Here is a 21,046-nt window from a genome sequence, read left to right as displayed (position 1 = left end):
AATCTCAACTTTTATCCATGAGGGGCAGCAGGCTACCTTCAGCAACTGATGTCAGATCACTCCAAAGTGAAACTTCATGCTCATCCCAAACTACTACAGAGGGACTTCTGAGTAACTGAATAATTCCATGTACCGCCACCAAAGAGAAATGTACCCATGCAGAAGTTCTCTGTCACAGGAAAGCATTTCAGGGGGCCACTCCAAACACATTCTGGAAAACCTGGGGGCTTTTGAGGACAAAGCTCAAATTCTTTCTTGATAAAACAGCAACTAAACTCTACTTCAGAAAAATCTTTGTGTGTGCGAGTGTGACAATAAAAGAAATACCAAAATAAATGCAAACCCATGTAAGTTCCACCTCTGAACAAAAATTAAGCTAACTTAAGTAACTCCTCAAAATGTCAGTAACCTGGCTCTCAACATATTCACTTAACTACTTAATTATGAACTTCTATTCCAGTAACTGAAATACAATGAAATTTAATCTTGTGGTTATCCAGAAGATAAACCATTGGAAGATCAAATGTAGTCTCTTACTACTTTACCCTTTTTCTCTTCAGTTTTCCCTATCAATTATTTTTTCAAAAATAATTTATCTAGAACAGGAAGGATGATTGTCATCACAGAGCCTGCAATGATCCATAAGTAAAGGAGAATTTGATTCATGAGGATCTCAAATGCCACCAGAAAAGTTCAAACATATTCTACTCCTGAAAACCAAGACCCACTACATCAGCTTCAACATACAAGACCAAAAAGTCATGTTCTATATTCAGACTGAAACTACAGTGCACATACTTAATAGCAAGAGAATCACTCAGCAGGGCATTTACCTATAAATGCACTGCCATCAGCTTCACTTGAGGTCCTTCAAAGGCCAGCAGAGCCAGCTCTGGGAACCTCTTGGACAGGTGATGAGGAGGGGCTGTCACTCATGCATGGCAGCTTCGGGAAGGGCAATGACACAGTCAGGACAACACAGCAGTTCCCTCTGCTCCTGGATGTCACAATCACCCATGGAGCAATTCCCTCCACGAGTACTACAGCAGAGTGACCCAAGCAAGTGACACCGGTGACATTCACCATTTCCAGAGAGCAGGCGTTCAGACGTGAACTACCCAACACAAATACACCCTTGTGCCTTCCCTCCTTCCCACCCCCACTGCCTGCTGTAATCCCCCGTGATCCAATCACATCAAAGCACCAGCCTTGATCAGAGCTGGGAACTGCACAGGGTCACTCTTGGGAACAAGGCCACCCGGCTCATGCACTGAGCTGCACTGCACAGGTTTCATGACACTGTATGTATCCAGTTGCAGGGCTGCTACCTGAAAAAACTGCAAGTCACAAAGTGCTAAATGGATATCATTACGATTTTAGCCGCAGAATTTTACAAGTAGCTGTACTGGGCAGATCCCTTTGCCTGGACACAGTTCTGCTGACTTCAGGGTACTTCCACCCAGTTTTTAACCAAACCTGATCACAAAACACACCACAACATCACCCTGAGCAGCCTGGTACCACATACATTCATTACAAGATTCAAAAGTATATTTACTAAGTGTGGCATTATCACAGAGTACAGCAAAAGAAGGGTTGAGACAACTTTGTTTTTCAGATGCTCTACCTTCCAGATTTCATAAGTAAATATCAAATTCCAGACACACAGCAGACTATTTTCTCCATTGATTCATACAGCACAAACTATAGGATGCTTGCAAAGTTTTATGCTTTGCAGATGAGATATGGAGAAAACATGAATAAGTTTTTTAGAACAGAAAAGCAGAGAAGGTGTTTCAGTGGCCAGTAGAGCTGGGATGACTCCTATTCATTCTTCTGTACAAATACAGCTAAACCTTAACAATTATGCCCATGCACTGTGCAATTGAACAGTTTGCCCTGGACTGATAAAATAGCAAGCAAATAGCACAATTGTATGCAAGTTTCCTTGGTTTGTAAAAGCACAGTGCCCACTGCTACAATCAATTCCAGATGAGGGGGAAAAGTAAAAAAGAGAGGATGGAGGAAAATGAGAATATTTTGCTTTCTGCCTGGAAATGTAAGACTGGAAAAAAAAAGTGTGCTTCAGGGTTCCAGATCCTCAGGATATGCTAGTTTATCCTAGAAAGGAAATTCAGTTGACTCAGATCACAGTCACGTTTGAGTGATCTGTAAATCAATGAACATACCTGCCTTTACAGGCTTTTTATTTCAGTGAAAAGTATATAACTATACAATACAGACAATTATCAATCAGCATTTTTAACTAAATTATTTCCTCTACATCCCATTGCTCAGTGCAGAGTTTTGTTGATTTTTTAATATTGATTCTATATCCAGCTTGCTTGGCAATAAGCTCATCCAATGCATTTTCTGTCTGTTGTTGATGAAATGCTGACTGTACACCCTCTTAATATTAAGTAAAAGTGTTTACATGGAAAAAAAGTATCACTAGTTTTTAAATAAATATTTTAAAGTTATTTAATGGTGTACAAATTCAATACAAATGCAACCTGGGATAGAATAGAAACAGAAATAGCCTTTTAAGTCATTATCAGAACAATCCTCATTTGGAAACACATCCCAATTACAAAGTACAGGGCAAACAAAAAAAGCAACATCTGAATTGGCAGAGCGCTACCACCATACATCCATTCATCACCACTCATCACAATTCAATTGCTTTCAATAAAACTCAACTTTTTGTTAAAAGGCCTGACTCAGTAGCATTTGCAGGATTGCCAGGACAGTATTGCTGGTAGCTTAAAAATCTGTCCATGTGAATCCTCCTCACAGGGCAAGCTCAGGCGTATGAGGACAGAGCAGGAAAGAGACTGGAGCAAAAGCACTGCTGTTATCATTCCTGCACACCAGTCACTCCTTCTGTTTGCTATTGCAGCCTTAAGGAACAACTCCAAGCAGTTAATCAGCAAAATTAATAGGACAGTACAGAATTCTTTGATTACTGTTCTGGTATAGAGAATGGCGAGAGTTTAAAACAGCTAAAAAAGAAGCACCAAAACAGCCTAAAAGATAGCTAGTGAACAGCCTAAAAATAAAACAGAATATATACAGTACTAGTTTCCAAAGAATCATTATTTCTCTCCACAGCATCATTATATAACTCAAAAATGCAGGAGACAAAGAAACCAGAATCTTTGATGTACATACAACACATTAAAAAAAAAGGGACATTGTTGTGCAAAAATCAATAGTAAGAATCAGAAACAACAAGTAAGTAAACAATAAAGGCTAGAATGTAGTAGAACAGAATTAATTTTTCCAAAAAAGCCAGGAACAGAGATGCAATTGAACAGGTCAGGAACAGTTGTTTCCAAAAGCAGCAAAGGAAGCAAAGCATCAGCACTGTTACCTTCAGGACTGTTAAATCTAAATACAAGCAGATTTTCTTTTCTCAAGGGCTTTCTACTGGAGAGAGCTGTCTAAAATAAGAGGGCTATGTCAAAACAACAAGGAGAAACACAAAATAATTCATGTAAATCGTTAAGAGATACATTCTACAAGATTTCACGGAAATCTCTCAGGTTCTCCATGCCTAATAACAGCATGTTTATCAAAGCTGTACAGAGTCACTTGAAAATACAGGTCCTAGAGGAAAAATATGAAAAACAGTTATAATGTCATCTAAAATTATTTCATAAACATCCCCAGTTGCATAGTCCACCAGCCACCTTTTTGCAGAATGCTGGAGATAACACAATGACTATCACAGTTGTTAATAAAACCTGAAGGCTTCAACAAAAGCAGTATTAATAAATGGCAGTTATGCTGTAGCATGTTTTTTTTAAATTAAAAATCTAAACCACTTGCTAAATTCAAACCAATCATTCTAAAAGAACTGGTTTAAGTTGGAATTATAATTTGAAAAACCCCAATTTTCAGGGTTTAGTATTATTATTATTTAATTTGTACTACAGCAAGTTACTCTGTACTACTCTCCTGTTTGCTGTCTCCGGCCCTACTGCAGCTCTATATATTTCCTTATCCATAATAGAGAGATCTAATATGACCTTATAATCATGAACACTTACACCTAACAAGGGAAAAACATGCTTTCTTCAGCACTGCATGCAGAAAGGATTAAAAAGTTTTGGTAGATTGAGTTCCTTTTAAATCAGCACCTGTAGCACAGTAGTCTACAAGCTGAGAGCAAGGCAATTAACCCCATCAATCTAAAAACAAAAAAAAGTGCATAAGCATGAAGACAGCTCTTTCTTACCAGCATCAGCTGAACACTAATAGAGGACTTATCAACTCCCCAGATTTTGTGGCCATGTCCACCTTATTTACAACACTTCTGTATTAGGAGAGTACTACAGAACTTTAATAAGGAAAAAAAAATTGAAAAACAGATTTAAGTTCTACTATCATGGATTAATATTCTCCCTTCTCCAATTTTCTCATACTTAAACCAAACACATCACTAGCAGACCTCCTCTGGTTTCAGTGTGTCACTTCAAAAAAAATCGCTACTCATAAATCTCTTTAGATAGCTATACTGAAGTCAAACATAAGCATTTCCTTTACTTACATTCTAAGCAATTTAAACAATACTGGAATCAACATCCTACACTGTCAAGGACAGATGCTATATGAAAGCTTCAACCCAAGTTGAAAAAAAAAAATCACTAAAGAAACAGACATTATTAAGCAGTTTAACATGATGGACTCCACACTTTTCTAAAACTAAGTGACTTTCTTTTCAACCTCCAATTTGCACAAGCTGCTCTGTTTTCAGCTTGGAAAACCTGGTGTGTCTTTCCATACAGTATGTGAGCTACAGGACAGGAGAAGGACTAAGTACAGTAATATTTTACCACATCCTTACTATAGAGGAAAGACAGCCTTGCAATTAAGGAGTCAGGAGGTCAGCACTTTATTTCCAGCGTGGTTCTGAACTGCTTGTGTGGTCCTGGATCAGCCAGTGACCTCCTGTGCCTTCTTTCTCTATGCACCCTGCAGGGATAAATCCATACTTGCCAATCTCATGCTATGACATTTGTTTGCCAGTTTTGCTTTTGAAGGGAAAGGTGGTAAAGCAAAGAAGAAAACTGCCCAGCTAGGAGGAGTAGGTGCTGAAGAGCCATCTCCTTGCAGATGGTTTGGGTGTTGTGTCCTGTTACAGCTGATGGGTGCATCACAGCTTTGCTGCAGCATAGCCAACCAGTACAGCAAAGCACTTTTCTCTTTCCTAAGGTCAAAGAAAGACACAGAGAAAACCACAGAAGGACTTTATGCCAGTACTCACTTGCAGCAATTAACATTGTGCTGTTGTGAAATGCAGTTAATGAGGTCTTTGCAGAGAATGAGCCACGGGAATACACAATACTGCTCCCAGGTGAGCAATCCCATACTCCATCACCTGTGTTTGGAATAAACCTACACAGCTTCCCAGTTAATGCAGGCCTGTGTTTGTAAGCAGTGATAAAAAGGAGCCCATTCCTACTCTGTGCCACTCTTTCACACCTGAAGAAGCAGGGCATTGATACAGACACTTTCTTTCTCAAATCACAGCATTAGGGAAGCAAAACTAAGCAGATATTTCCTGTATCTTCACCACAAGATTTAGCCAATGCTTCTGAAAGGAACCAAAAGACACTAACTGTTTCTGAAATCTGAATCACAGCATTTCTAGCCTCTCCTGTTCATTTCTGTTTATATCTCTTTCTACAACTCAAGCTCCTGTGCACCAGGAAACTTGCTAAAGTGGAGTAAGCAAGAGTTTTCACCAAAAAATACTTCCCATTTTTTTTTACAATATATTATTAAAATCACATTAAATTTCTCTTAAGACGCTCTGACTTCTGAATTTAAGCTGAATTAGCGAATCTTTTAACTGTGTAGGGACACAAAATGTTCAGTCTTTTCTAACTTGCACAACCTTTATACTTAACCTTACCTCCATGTTAAAAATTAGGCAACTTAAAGTAGCTCATTCTATAATGAAAGCAAGTTATAGAAACTATTCATCTACTAGTGAGGAATATATCATGGTAGCCCAACCACACAGCAAATCAGAGCCTCTGCTCACCTTGCATTAACAGAGCTGGTGCCTGCAACGGGACACAGCAAGTGCAACCCAGCACCAGTGAGTCTGAATACAGATGTGGAAATTCAACACCACGGCAATGACCAGGGCAACAGTGTAAGTCAGACACAAAGGGGAAAGTTTTATTCATGGAGCTCTATACCAAGCATAATATGTATAAAAAGCCAGGCTTTAAAAAAAAAGTGGCAGACTATATTAGCTCACTTTATCTTTCTGCATGTTTACCTTACTTGGTTTTTTTCCAAATTACTCCGTTATTTTGTCTCTCCCTTGTCCATTTAACAACATTTCAAACCAGCAGAGCCTGTCAAAGCTAAAAGCCTTGTCCTGCTGCTGGTGTATCACCAACATATGTTAGAAGCACTTACATTGCAAGGCTGCAATCTGCTCTCTGAAGGAGGCTGGTAGCAGGTATGACAGTCTGATCTGCAGAATGAACTATATATAAAGTTGCAAGCAGTGGGGGGGAGGACTCCACAGCTTTGCTTTTACATATCATGCTGTATTTGTAGTCCTACTTATTCAGAAAGAGGGAGAGGGGAACCACAAAGTTAAAACAGACAGACCTTGGCATCTTTGAGCTCAGTGTTTGATTTCACAGCCCCTCCCTCTCAGTAAAGCAATGAACAGCACCAGGCTGTGATTTGCTGTTCATGCTGAGAAATGCACAATTTGCAATTGCAAAGAACCAACCCTCTTATTTATTGCATCTAGGTACAGTGTACAAACCCAAAGCCATGTGGTCTTCCCCAAAGGCTGGCTTCAGCCCATCAGGTGAAATGCAGGCTGCAAAGAGCTGTTGATTATAAACTGAGTTCAGATCTCTGCTTCCTATCTCAGTTTCTACCTTACACTGAAGAGTAACACAAAACACAAAGTGAATTGTCACATTCCACGCTTAGGTTCAAAAGGAACAGCACACTTCCTGAAAAAAGTGACAGGAAAATTCTGAATGATAAACAGCTTGTTTCTAAAACGCTAATTAATTACAGAAAAACTATTATTTTTTTATTTCAGTATCACACACAGCTCTAATCGCCAAGAGTGATCAAGACAAAAATGTGGACTCATTGTGTCTTAATTCTCTCTATTCACCATGTCTCTGGCATCCACCAACCTTTGGAAACAAAGTCTTTCAGAAGGCAACAAAACACTGGCTCACTGAATCAGAAGCAGCTTGTGAAGGCTGCTAGAGTTAAAGCAGTCTTTACACACTGCCTAATCACAGACACAATGCATAGTCTTAAAGAGAGTAACACAGACCACCCATAAAAACCATAAAATCTGCAACTCCTCTGCTGCCCAGAGAAGCTGCAGCTGCCCCATCCCTGGAAAAGTTCAAGGCCAGGCAGAATCAGGCTTTGAGTAACCTGGTCTAATGGAAGGTGTCCCCTATGACAAGGGGACTGGAAGCAGGTGATCTTTAAGGTCCCTTCCAAACCACTCTATGATTCTATGAAAACAAGACAAACATTTTATAAAATGTACAGATTCCAAATAGTTTAATAACTCACATAAAGCAAATTTCAAAAGCCTTCTGTTTATTTTGCTCTGATATGAAAGCAAGAAGCGGATGGCTATGGTAAATATTGGGACTTTTTTAATTGAGAAGAGTAGTATGCATGCATAAGCATTTACAGCTCCACCTCGACAGCATTTTTAGAAAGGGGACAACTATGTGGATCTATCTGATCACCCTGAACAACCCACAGAAAAACACTAGAGCATTGCCCAAACCTTTGCTCAAGCATTTAGCTCAGCAATTCTCCCACAGGTCACTGGCCACTCAGAAAATATCACCACGAAAAGCAGATTTAGTCAAGTCTGAAATAAACATTTGTAAAAAAACGTATTTTGGAGGAAGATTCAGGATACAGTTCCCTTCAGCAGATTGTTTAGACTTTTCCAGATGCTAAAAGGTAAACAATAGTACATTCAAGCTAATTACCTCATATTCAAATATCAAAAGAATATTTTACTCAGCACAAATTTGTACAAGTTAACTCTCCTTCACTGCTGCTTCCATTCCTCAGCTAGGGAATTTCACCAGCAAGAGAAAGTTATAACCTCCACAGAAACAGGGTAAGGCCTGGGAGCCTTTTCAGCTAAATATTTCATAAACACCAAAAGATACAATACAGGATTTTCATTACCTATGGTTTCCAATTTAGCAAGGGCTTCAAGCTAACAACAGCTATTTTATGGCAATGCCACAGCAACAAAAGGGTCATCAGAATTTACTTCAAACAGCTACACTAATAAAGGAGAGACTTATAAGACACTGATTACAGTAATATTTCACACACATTAACATCTGGGTTTAGTTTACCAAAGCATTGTGTTCCTGAGTGATCCCTGACTATAGGGTGAGGAGACTACTCCATTAGCTAACATAACCACAAGTTAAACATGCTGCTTTACACACAGAGCATAACATTTTCTTTTAAGACCAGGTTAGTTAAGTCCAGAAAATATAGAATGTTTTCTCTTCAAATGGAAACTCTTAAACATACAAATATTTTGCATACAGTGATAGTCATTTAAAATCCCATTCATTGGTGTTTTTACAAACAGTATTCTGAATTTAAAAGCTCTACTTTATTTCAGCCAGTCCACTTTTTCTTGCTATTTCTTAGTTTAGACTTGGAATTTTCCAGAATTATTATAGACAGCATTTATTTATGCTATTTTGCATTTGAAAAAAAAAAAAAGCAATTAAAGCTGCTGTTAAAAAAGCTCAGTGAGAGCAAAAAACCATCAAAACTATCTTCTCAAATTAGTATTCTTAATGACATTAAAAAAACTGTTCAATACAGAATCTGGCAACAATGCTCTGAACTTGCACCATGCCCAGAAGACAGGACTCAGTTTGACTGAGTGAGGGTGGAGGAGTCTTTTTTGCCCTTTTCTCTTGTACTGGTCACCTCGTTCCTACAGTGCCACAAGAGCAGCAGCAGCTTTGTCAGCGTTTAGGGATGAATCCAGGGCACACCCTCACCCCAATGCAAGCCTGACCTGCTGCCTCACACTGGGCCCCTTGCACACATACCCTTGGCAGGAGCTCTGCAAAACCAGTTTCCCACCAGAAAAGCCACAGCCATGGCTGGGCTACCTCCCCTCATCTCTCTGCAAAAGCAGCAGCATCATCTCTGTAATAAAAACCAGAAACAGCCAGCAGAATAAGTGAGGTGTACAGAGATGAGTCTCCTACTATTGTAATACTCTCCAAATTACTACAGTTGCACAATACTTTCTAACTTTTAGCAAAGCCTAACACTTCAGGCTAGCAGTCTTCTAGCAGTCTGCTACTGCCAGAGACAAATTCAAGGCGCGTAAAATCCCTTCCCTCTTCAGGCTGCACACAGTGCTGAGGCCAGAACTCATTCACCAGGAATGGATGGTCACCACAGCCCTGCTGCCTAAATTCTTCTTTTGGTACCTGGTAGCTGGCTGCTTCCCTGGTGCTCACAGCTGCAGGAACAGGGTCTTCACAGAGGAGCAAACTGACAGCACAAACAAACCACACTTAAAACAACACAACATATGGTCCAACAGGTTTTTAGAGATGTCAAATTAAATCAAGCTTTGTTATTTCACTTAGCAGCTTATTAAAGAAGCAAAAGGTTCTAAAGCTTTCAATTTATTGGGGTTTTTCAACTGTTATTTAAGTTGTTGCAGCAACAAAACTTTCAGCTGTGCAGTGTCTTAGAGACACTTCAGCATCCCCAGGAGTAATTTTTCCACTGTTTATTGAATTCAGCTCCTTCCTGTTCAGGTCTTCAAGAACTTGGAACAAAGTTGTTCATTACATGTGCAAAGAGGTACATTGCTGCAAGGTTCTCACAAGTAAGATATTGCTTTTGACATTTAACAGAGGAGAAAAAAACATTATGTGGCCTTTGCCTAGGGGGAAGATAGAGTAACTCAACAACTTTGAAAGCACATGCAAAAAAGATGGGGTAAGGTGAAACTACTTTTCCATTTAGTAAATGTGGCTACATTTCTTCAAACAAATGAGAACACCTAAGTGGGTGCACACACAAACATACAGGCACTCCCAGAAATTCTATCTCCATTTAAAATACTTTATACCCATGTGACCTCTTTTTTTCTAGTAATACAACATCAACACCAGAAACATTTTAAATTGCTATTCTGAGTCTGTAAAGACATGCACACCCGGAAAAAAAATCGTATAAATGTTGCCACTTAAAAAGAAAACTGCTAATGATATACCAGCTAACTCCTCCTGCAACAAATTCATAATTTCACTGCATCAGCAGCAGGCTGAGCATGAGCGAATGTGGAGAGTATGGCCAAAAATGTGACACTGCTTTTCCAAAACAGAGTCTATTTTCCCTACCAAATCAGGGATACGCTACTTTCACTAAGCTTATTGCCCAGAAAGAAAAGCTTCCTATAATAAATTCCACAGGTTTATTTTAAAAAGAAAGCCTTTGAGTGACATCTGTTGCGTCACTGAGGTCAATTTTTCGTCCTCTTGCTAAATGGACCACCTGCCTCCAGGGCACCAAGTTAACCCATTTCTTCCCATCTTTGGCATTTTCTGTTTATCTGTACTTAATGTACTGCATTAGGGTCTTGCTTCCATGCAAAAACCATTTCCCACTCACATGGAAAAAAAAAAGTAACGGGAGTCATATCGATCTATCTATACTTCAAAAGCATTTCCTTTCACCAAACTCCAAGGACATCCCATCCTTTTTTCCAGCCCCGCAGAAGACCATCCTTCTCCCCACAGGCATTTCCCTTCTGTCAGCCCTATTTCTGTCACCGTAGAAGTCCTGACAAGCTGGAGGCACAACAATCCAGGAGGCAAAACCAGTCAACTTCCCCAGCACCAGAGCGTGGTCTCTGCCAGGAACACAGCAGCACCCCAGGGCCCAGCCCCAGGGGATGCTCATCTCTGCTCCTGGGCACCAAGGATCATCCCCTTGCACAGAAACTCTTTTGTTCTTCACTCCTCTTCTCCTTTACCAGAGACCCCAGCCTTCAGATGCAGGGTGTGGGATGCAGTCCAAGAGTTTTAGTAGGAAAGTAGGAATGCATTTCTCCTTTTGTTTGGGACTAAATAGGTGATTAATGTGAATCACTTTGCTGCAGGGAACTGAAGTAGAAAATGGGTCACCAACAAGTACCTGCTCCTGATTTTAAAAAAAAAAAAAAAAAAAAAAAAAGGCAAATACTGCAACAAAATATTTATTGAAATTACTTATACCTGGGACCAACTTGAGAAAATAACTAGTGATACCCATAGGAAAAAAAAACCTGACGTTGCTGAGGTATTGTAACAAGTAATGCATTCTCTCAAAAATAGAAAGGCCGTAATATTTGCTGTTAATTTAAAATTATTTTCCCCAATTTAAAATTTGACTCATTTTTCTTTCACTAGTAATCTTAGTCATTTCGACAAGTATTATGTATGTCCGTGCTGCTGTTTTCTTTTTTACTTTCTCTGTTTTTTAAACAACCCCACTGGATTATGTAACTTAGCTCAAAGGCAGTTTGGTTCTTGGTGGTTTTTTATCCATTTTCCAGTACCAGACTTGCTGAGCATTACATCAAAATGACCTCAAAGAAAAAAAGAAAATACATAATGTATATTAAAAAGGAGGAAAAAAAATAAAGCACAGATGCCCTAAAGTATCTTCCAGAATTTTTTAATACTTCTTGCTTCACTTTTTATTTTCTTACTGCTCAGAAAATATTTCTGAGTGAGAACATCTGTGCTATATTCTGGATTGATGTTAGAAGAATTCTACTTTATTTTCAATATACATAAGCACTGGTTCAGCATTGTTGCATGTTTTATCCATTCAATTTATATTTGGATGAAACGGTTTGTTTTCCTTTGAAGAACCAGGAAATTGTTTTAAAGCTACATGAATCATATTCTGTATAACTAAGATCATCAGCATTTCTCCCCCATTTACTCCATCTTATTTTACCAGATTAAATGTGCCACGACCAAAAGATATCATAGTCTGGTACAACTGAGAAAGTGTTACTTCCAGTGATGTTTTTATAACAGAACTGAAACATCTGTGACTGCTATAAGTCAAGTTAAAGTGTAAAAAGCTATGAGAATCAGATGGCTTTCCACTGGTGGAAGGCTATTGCTCAGGAGAAGAAAGGCTGGCAACTCCCTAAACCCCAGATTGCCTCCAGGAACTGCTCCCCAAATGTGCTGAGCGCTTTCACAGGCTGCTCCACAGTCCTCCCCTCAGAGCTACAGGAATTGCTCAGCAGCTGAATGATGCTTTGCTCAAAGGGAAATCACTCTCAAGCCACTCTTCCACAAACACACACTTCACTTTAATCACTGTTAATTAAAAGTGAGAAACCATATAATGCCAAACTGAAATCCATGATGCATCCCAGCCGGAGATAGGTGCTACTCACACCAGCCAGCCTCAGCAGTACCACAAATAAGCTTCACTGAAAGCACCTTCAAAGCTGAAGGGCTTAATGCACTTCACTTCTCAAGCCCCTCTTCTTAAACACTACAGAATTCAGTTGTCTTCATTAGCTTTGAATAATCCCAGGTGCCTGCTTGCTGACATCACAGGGGTACAGCCTCAGCGTGGCTATCAAGCCTTCCTAAGATGAGCCTCCTCCCTTGTTCCACGGATGGCTGAACACAGGCAAGAGCTGGCAGAGAGGGCATGGCAGGGCTTGTGCAGCTCCCTGCCTTGCAAGCCACAGGTCCCCTGGGGCACAGCACTGCTGTACAGGAAAGTCCCCATGCAAGGGACCTCTGCAGCCACTGCCACGCTCGCTCCAAAGGTTCATTTCTGCCTTCACCCTGCAACTTCTCTTGCAATGTGCAAGAGCCACCTGTTTTTACAGATAAACCAATGACAAGAAAACATTGATTTGGCTGAAAACACAGGGAAGTGGAGAGAAGAGGTTAAAAGTTTTCCATAATGAGCAGAGGGAATTTATTGCTACAGCCTTTGCATTTTGCTAATGCATATTGTTAATGCCTTGCATTTCCAGCACCCAACCTGCAGGATCACACAGCAGCTTTCTAAACATGAAGGAATCATGACCCATTTCAGTACTCATCCTCCTTAAATTAGCATCTCTCCACTGCTGTTCACCAAGCCTCAGCAGAATGATGTTCCCCATCAGTTGGGTTTCACTGTTGGGAGCCCAGCATAAGCGAAAACTGCCAGGAGCCCCACAGAATCCTGGCTGACCTCAGGTAAATCACCAAAATACTACCCAGCCAACAATGAATGCAGAGTCCAGAACCATCATCCTCGGGGGGTCAGCTAGAACTAAACGGATAGCCAACTGGGCAGCAGGGGTGACAGGCTTTTTTTTTACATTCTGGCTCCTTTTGGGGGTTGAGAAGACTCCTGTGCATTCTGGAATTAGCCTGTAAGATTTCTTTCCACTTAAAAAGGCTTGAGATTTGCACATATAGAAAAATTAAATCCAAATCTAAAAAAAAAAAAAAACACAAGAAAAACACACACACAAAAAGAACTTTACATTTTTTTATGCTAAATTTAGCCACTGCTGCCTTTGAGTATTGCCAAAGGGGTCACCGAATGGGCATTGTGGCAGATCCATTTAAGCCTGTGGCAAAAACCTAGTGGTCAGGCTGGAGGAGGGAATGCGCCAAGAACAATACAAAGCCCAAGAAAAATCAGCAGATTTTCATACCAACCCACCAGGCATCAGGCTCTACAAACGATGCCCCAGTGACACAGTCATGAGGAGCTGTGCAACTGTTTGCTCTACAGAACAGAACTTGCATCAAAGCTGTCGTTGTGTACCTGGCACAAAACCGACTGTCTGAAACTGACTTTTAAGCAAATAATCCCTGTTAGCTGGCACTGGGGGGAATAAAATCAAAAACAGAAAAAAAAAGCAAGCTTCACAAACACAATTGCTCAGGCTACAGCCTTCCTCCCTCACAATTCCCTGCTGATGAATGTCAGACCTACCAAAGAGATGGAGCTTTAAGCTCTGGGTGGCCTAAGCCCCCAATGTACAAATTAAATGAGAATATGGTCATCTGACACCTGTTACCTTTGCTTACACTGCCAACCTTCCTGGAGTTCTGGTTTCTTATCAGCAACAGCCTCTAACACTATCAAAGAGCAGATTACCATTTCTTTTCACAAATATTAGTGCACTGCAGTTTTCAAATTAACAATTGAAGTATTGTTCCATGCAACATTAAAACCCCCACAAACCTTCATTTCCTACAGCATTTGACAAGGGAGAGAGGAAAGGTGTCTCAAGACTTCTATTAAATTTTTTTTGATTCAGTAGAAGAATTATTAATTTACTTATTTTAACTGGAAAATGAGGATTATATATGAGGTCCAGGAGCACCACTACAAGCTCATGATTTGCAGGGCATCAGCCTGAAATATCATGGAGACCAAACAATCCGATAATTTTTTTTTTTTAATTATATCTACCCATTGCTTATGCCTATTGTTACTTGCAAGTAAAAGAAGATAAAAGTCCTACAATATCCTCCCCAAAAACCAAAGCATGAGAGATTATGCTGACAGTCAAAAGTCAATAAGAAAAGTGAGTCTGGTTGCATCTAGATCAAACCAAAGTTACAAGATGCACAATGACTTCCTTTTGATAGTTGCTCAATACATCGTTTTTATAATAATTTTCTACCTTTTAACACTGGTTCAATATTTGATAACCCATTTTTCATCTACCCTTTCGGTGCAGGTCATCATCTTTTGCCATCCAGTCACTCAGATGTGGCTGACCTCCCCTCTTAAACCACTGTTGCCTTCTTTCAAGTTTTAAACCATTAAATTAATTGCTAGGACTACACCAACTCCAAATCTGCGCAACCCTCGACCAGCAGGCTGTGGAAAATGCATCTACCATTCCTCAGGCCAGCTGTCCCCTGCTCACATTGTACTCCTTTAAGACTCAGGCAGAGATTGTGCCAGAGGCTGCATCAGTCCATCCAGCCACACAGAAGTGCACCATTAGCGTGCCCCCATGAAAACTGGGTTTCATTAAACATGATCGATTTTGCTGACTCCACTTGCCCTGAACAAGGTGGACATTTCAAACATCTCAAATCATTTGCTTGTTCATTTCCCGCAAACACAACCTGCAGAAAGAACGCATCATGTTTCAGACACAAAGCTTCTCTTGGAACAAAAGCAAAAGAACAGAAAAATTTATACACACTACACAGACCAGCCTTTAAACACAGCCTTTCATATTAATAACTAATTCCACACACAAAGACTTAGCATGGACAGCAGCGTTAATCCATAATTAACTTTTGTAAATTTTTGAATCCTGATCAAAGACATAGCACCCAGAACTAACTGCAGTTCTGTTATCTGTGTATTTTGAACTCCTAAAATTTTACAGAGAGGAAAACTGTACTATCATGTGGATTGTTCTCCATAAGTACTTTTTCCATTCTCAACATGTCTCTTGAACCTAAATAATACCAAGCCATAACACTGAGGTCAAATTTTGAAGTTCACTCCTAGCACTCTGCAAGCATGGTTTTGGGCTGCCTCGCTATGACTGCACAGGAACATCATAAGTGCACTGTGCAGATCACTCACTGCTAATCACAACCAAGAAACCATGACAAAGTGGGAGGCAATCTGGGAAGGGCTGACAACTCAGTTCTCAAGTTCTCCTGAAGGAACTGCTGTGTACAGTAGACACACACACATTCTTGCAGGATGAGAAATGCTGGTTTTCCTGAAAGTATGAAAACCATAAACTTCATTCAAATATTTTGAATAATCTTCCACCAGATATGTTTCTTTTCATAAGAGCATAGTGGTGGTGAAGTAGATTTCAGTGTCAGCTTGATACCAGCTGCCAGGCTGTAAGTTCACATGGGCACATATACTTTGATCCTCTCAGTTAGGGATTATTTCATCCCCTTTCTTTATGAAGTGAAGATTCACTCATCTGCTACACTATCACAGAAAGGAACCATCTAACTGCTACAAAAATACAGTCATCTGGAATTCTGGCATCCAAACCATAAAATTACTATGTTACTCTACTCAGAGTACAGCAAACAGCACTACACACCTACTTACAAAACTAACTTACTGCAAGATCCAGTTCCTCACCACCTAAACATCACCACAGAAAATGTTCAGCAAATTTAAGTTAAAAGTAAGGTTTGACAGTGTCCATATAAAACAATCAGAGAATGCCCACGGACACTGCTACAGTTTTCAACCACTGAATTTCCATATAAGAGAAACAATCTTAGTAATTGCAGCTACCTCAAGTCCATACCAGTGGCATTTAGCATAACCACCATATAAATACTAATAAATAAAACCACTGTGTCATTTTAGCCCAGGATGCAGAGTTTTTGATACCAGGGACCAGTCAAAGTCTGGCTGCCTCTCCACAGTCTTTTTCCTAAGTACACGGCCATATTCAGAGTTACTTTTTTTCCCTCCCATGCTTCCACAGATTGGCCACTTTTTCTTTAAGTTAAATTTGCAAGGATGTAACCTTTTCCTGGTGACTGTTGTGTGTCTCCCCTGTGCTTACAACTTCAATCCCTTCCAGGTTTAACATTATGTGCAGAATGCAACTGCCATCCCTCAATGCCACTAAATAGTTGGAAGCCCAGATGCTCCACTGCCACAGGAGTTACATGGGCTACAGTTTTGGAACAAAACACAGCAAAATAATTATTTTTAATTAATGCTGTAACACTGATGGACAAATGCTGCAAACATCTCTCATCTGTATGGCCCAATGAGGCATTCAGTGTCCCACCAAGAGTCACACTTTACTGTTCATGGCTTTACCTTAACCAGAAAGGCACTTTCAGCCCCAGTCTCCTACATGCAAGTAGATGGCCACATACATTAACTGCTGTATATGAATGACAGCTGGTATGCTATATCCTAAAAAATAATTTTTCTCTTTTTCCAGCCAGAATCAGAATATGTTTGCTGCCTTCAAAACCATGTTCTTCAAGAATCAAGTGAGAAGGTGATGGGAAACTCAGTTACCTTTCTCCTCCCAGCATCTTTTAAAAGTGATTTTAAAAATTTTCTTGGGAATCACTTCAAACCAATCAATGAACCATTCACAATATTCCTGCCACTGCACATTTCAGGACATGCCAGCCAGTCTGCATTTGCCAAAGGAAAACCTTCAGGATCAGAAGTGTAAAATGTCTCAGAACGGCTAAGGGAGAGAAGCACTCTCAAACTTCTTGGATCGATAAAGCAGAGGAAAGGGGAAGGGCACTGCTGAAGCACTCAGCCAACGATGGTCATACTGCCCAACAAACCAGTTGATTACAAAGAAGTTTGAAGCAACAAAAAAGTACGGGGGGGGGGGGGGAAGGGAGAAGAGGAGGAAAGAAAGAAAAATTAGGAAAAAAAAAAAATAAAAAAAGGAAAAAACTCAAAGCCCAACAAGTTGCCCATGGAGGGAAAGCCAAGTCTGCAACTGCCTTCACACGCACAGCCAGGGATTTCAACATGGGGCTGCGGGAGGCCGGCGCGGGCGGCTCTGGGGCTGAGCCCCGCCGGGGCCGGGCCGGCGCTGCCCGCACCCCGGGGCACCGCGGACCGTCCCGCAGGCGCGCAGCCTCCCCTGCGGCCGGGGGGCGGAGAGGCCGCGGGCGGCCGCGCTCTGCGGGCCCCTCGGAGCCTCGCCCGGCGCGGGGGGCGGCCCGCGGGGCGCTGCCGGACGCCCCTGCGCCGGGGTCCCCTCGCACCGCCCTCCCCGCCGGGCCTGGAGGGCCGGGAAGCCTGGAGCTGGATTTCCAGCCCTCCGCGGCGGCTCCCGCCCGGCCCGCGGCGCCTCGGCCCCGCCACCCGCCCCGGGGCAGACCCGGCACCGCCGGCCCCCGCGCTCTCTGCCGGCCGGGCTCGGGCGGCTCCCGCACCGACACCCCCGGGGGCCGCCGGGCACGGGCGAACAAAGGGCCGAGGCCCGCCAGGCGCCCGCGGAGAGCTGCGGAGGGGCCGCGCTGGCCGCTGCGGAGGGGCCGAGCCCCCCGGCCCCCGCTCCCCGCGGCGGCGCCGGGCACACGCTCCCCGCTCCCCGCGGGCTCCGCCGCCGCCGCCGGCCGCCCCCGGCCCCGCTCCCACCGCTCCCCCCGGCGGGGCAGCCCGGACTTTTCCCCCTCGCTTCCCTCCCCACTCCGGGAAGCGCCATATTGATCGCGGGCGCCGCTCCCCGCGCCCCTCACCTTGGCGATCGCCTTCTTGTACCGGGTCACCGCTTGCTGGATCAAGCTGAAAACTTTCATGTTCCCGTCCCCGCAGGGTACGACCACCCGCGTCCTCCCGAAGCACACCGTGACTTTCATCCTGCGCGGCCGGGGGGCTCCCGCGTCCCTCCGGCCCCGCACAGCCTTCCTCCTCCTCCTCCTCCTCCTCCTCCTCTTCCCCTCCGCCCTCCGCCACGGCCGCCCCCCGGCGGGGCGCGGCGCTCAGCCCCCGGCCGCCGCCGGGCTGCCGCTGCGGGCGCCCTGCCTCCGCCCCGGCTTCGGGGCCGGCCCGGCGAGGCGCGGGGAAGGGAGGGCAGCGCAGGACGGGGGCCGGTGCTGCCTTCCCGAGGCCCGGGGCCGCTCACATGCCGCGGCGCTGCCCGCGGCCACCTGCTCGGCTCCTGCCCCGGCGCGCAGCGGCGGCGGGCGGGGCGGCGGCGCTGGCTCCCGCTCCGGAGGCGTGGGGCGGTGCGGCGGGGCGGGGGCAGCCGGCCGGCTCCGCGGGGCGCCGGAGCGCGGACGGGGCGGGGGAGCCGCGAGCCCCGCACACGGCCGGAGCGAGTGCCGCGGCCGAGCCCGAGGGGCTGCGGTTGTCCCCGTCTCGCTATGCCCCGCTGGGTACCGCGGATGCGGAGCCGGGGTGGCACCGGCACAAGGAGCCCCGTGGGGTGCTGGTCCTTCGGGCCCGGCTGGGCCACTGGGGGGAACGGGCACCGCTGCTGCTCCTTCTCGGGGCGCTGCCTGCTGCCGCCCTGCCTCAGGTACGCGGGTCCGGGGAAGGCAAGGCAGGACACCGCGGGGTTCTGTTGCTCCTCCGGCTGTCCCGGGGGCACAGCCACGGCGCACCGCCGAAATCCGATGGTCTGCCTGCTCTGTCGGGCATCTGTTAACGCAACAGGACCAACGCTGTGCAAAAGCTGGTGTATCATCAGTAACGCCAGCATCAATGGAACCGCTGAGCAATCCCCTCCGCAAGGCTGTCAGAAGTCATAGGAGTTTACAGTTATCGTTCATTTTTTTCCACGGATTTCATCGAGGACAATGGAATTGCACAGTTCATTGGCCTGACAATATATATCTTTTGTGTAGAAATGATAAAACAATTTATCTAGAGTGAAAGCAGAGTTTGGAGGACAGTAAGGCAGTGGGGGAAAAAAAAAAAACCTTTCTTCTTTTTTTCTTCTTTTTTTTTCCTTAACTTACACACAGTACTAAAGATATGAAATTCAAGTAAGCTTTGTAGCACATAATGTCAACACCCTGCTACAACACCGGACAACTCAGCACGTGTCCTCTGGTGCTCCCTGCCCAGCAGCTGTCCCAGCTGGCAGTCTGCTCTCGTTCCCTTAGCAATAGTATTAGTAACTTTAAGAACTTCAAACCTGGTACAAATGGCAAAGCTGTCTGCGGTTTAGTAGGTAGAGAGCTAAGGAGCAGGATTAATGATGTTTTTAAAACATCAAAGGTAAAATTATTGCCCAGTTAAGTCAAGGGTGAGAATGGCATCCCTAACCCTTTCCATTCTAGGTAGGAGTTTCCAGTATAGAAAATGGAGGAGTCAGTTTATATTAAATTGGTTCCATGCATATTGTCCAATTTCATTGAAATCCATAGAACCTCTCCTAATAAATGCAGTTTTGGAAAGCTTTCTTTGAAGACCAAAGAATCCATTTGCTGACCTACAGATAATTTTTAGCTTAGATGCCAGTTTTATTACCATTACCCACCTGAGTTATCTGGACTAATATATCTGAACTTTATATGAGAAATAGTCTGTCTTTAAAGCAGGAAACAAGCACACCTGCCATATTATATTTTGTCATATCCCCAGTGTTCACTTGTGTGGAATAAAGGCAGCATGCAGGAGTTCAGAAAGGCAGAAATGAAATAAAACTGGTGTAAACAGTTTACAGCTCACGACTGAGACAACTGAGTACACTCTGCAGGTTTATGGCCATAGCTCATCACATTTATTACTGGAAAAATATGAAAATGTCCTCTAACCTGCTGCTTTTGTACTTTCTAGGTGATCATAAGAGCTGCTGGGAAAGGATGAAGGAGCTATAAATCCTTGGTTTAATATACATCAGCTAAAAAACTTGCAGAAAAGACTGTGAAAATGTGAAGTCAATAGAGGCTCTTACCAGGTTGTTTTTAACTAGAATTTTACAATGTCATAGACTTTGCAATGTTCCACATTATACTTCTGTTGTCATTTGCATTTATCTGCTAAACCATAATGTTGCACATTAGAAGCTGTACCATACCATTCTAAAACTTGATATTTTTTTATCTATAAAGCTTAATACTGTTGCTGGTCGACAGTAAGTATTTCACTGTTCAGACACAGCTACAGGTTTTTCATGTTTTTCTGTGATTTAATTCCTGCTCTTACTGTCTTTAACAAGTTTCTTGGCAGTTTTCCCAGCTGTTCTAACAGTCTCCTGGAAAAAAAAAATACACCTCCAACAGTTTAGAAAGAAATATTGATAGTTTTTCCATTGAATGTGTGAAACAGGAAAATTTGGTAATGAAGTACATGAAAACAAATCTATCCTGGGATCTGATTTAAGGCCAAAACTTAAAGACTTGCACATGAATAAGACAGACCTAACAGGAATGAGACCTCCAAGATTTGAGTTTCTTCCCCACTAGATAAACACACAAGTTATACATACATCATTCTGAAAACATTTTTAACAAAATTTACTGCATATAGTGTTTGTTTT

General features: G+C 42.9%; 1 protein-coding gene across 17 annotated transcripts in view; it reads right to left on the bottom strand.

Moving 5' to 3' along the window:
* The window catches only part of PARD3 (par-3 family cell polarity regulator), a 448,279-nt gene extending 429,796 nt beyond the window's left edge, over nucleotides 1–18,483 (bottom strand). For all 17 annotated transcript variants that reach the window (XM_033067619.1, XM_033067689.1, XM_033067626.1 and 14 more), the window contains exon 1: nucleotides 18,297–18,483. In XM_033067619.1, coding sequence (XP_032923510.1) covers nucleotides 18,297–18,416 — 120 coding nt within the window. In that variant the 5' untranslated portion in view covers nucleotides 18,417–18,483. The remainder of the gene's footprint in view (nucleotides 1–18,296) is intronic.
* Nucleotides 18,484–21,046: the final 2,563 nt, after the last annotated feature.

Source organism: Catharus ustulatus, chromosome 1 (genome assembly GCF_009819885.2).
Source record: "Catharus ustulatus isolate bCatUst1 chromosome 1, bCatUst1.pri.v2, whole genome shotgun sequence".
NCBI lineage: Eukaryota > Metazoa > Chordata > Aves > Passeriformes > Turdidae > Catharus > Catharus ustulatus.
This window is presented reverse-complemented; position numbering and strand designations above follow the sequence as displayed.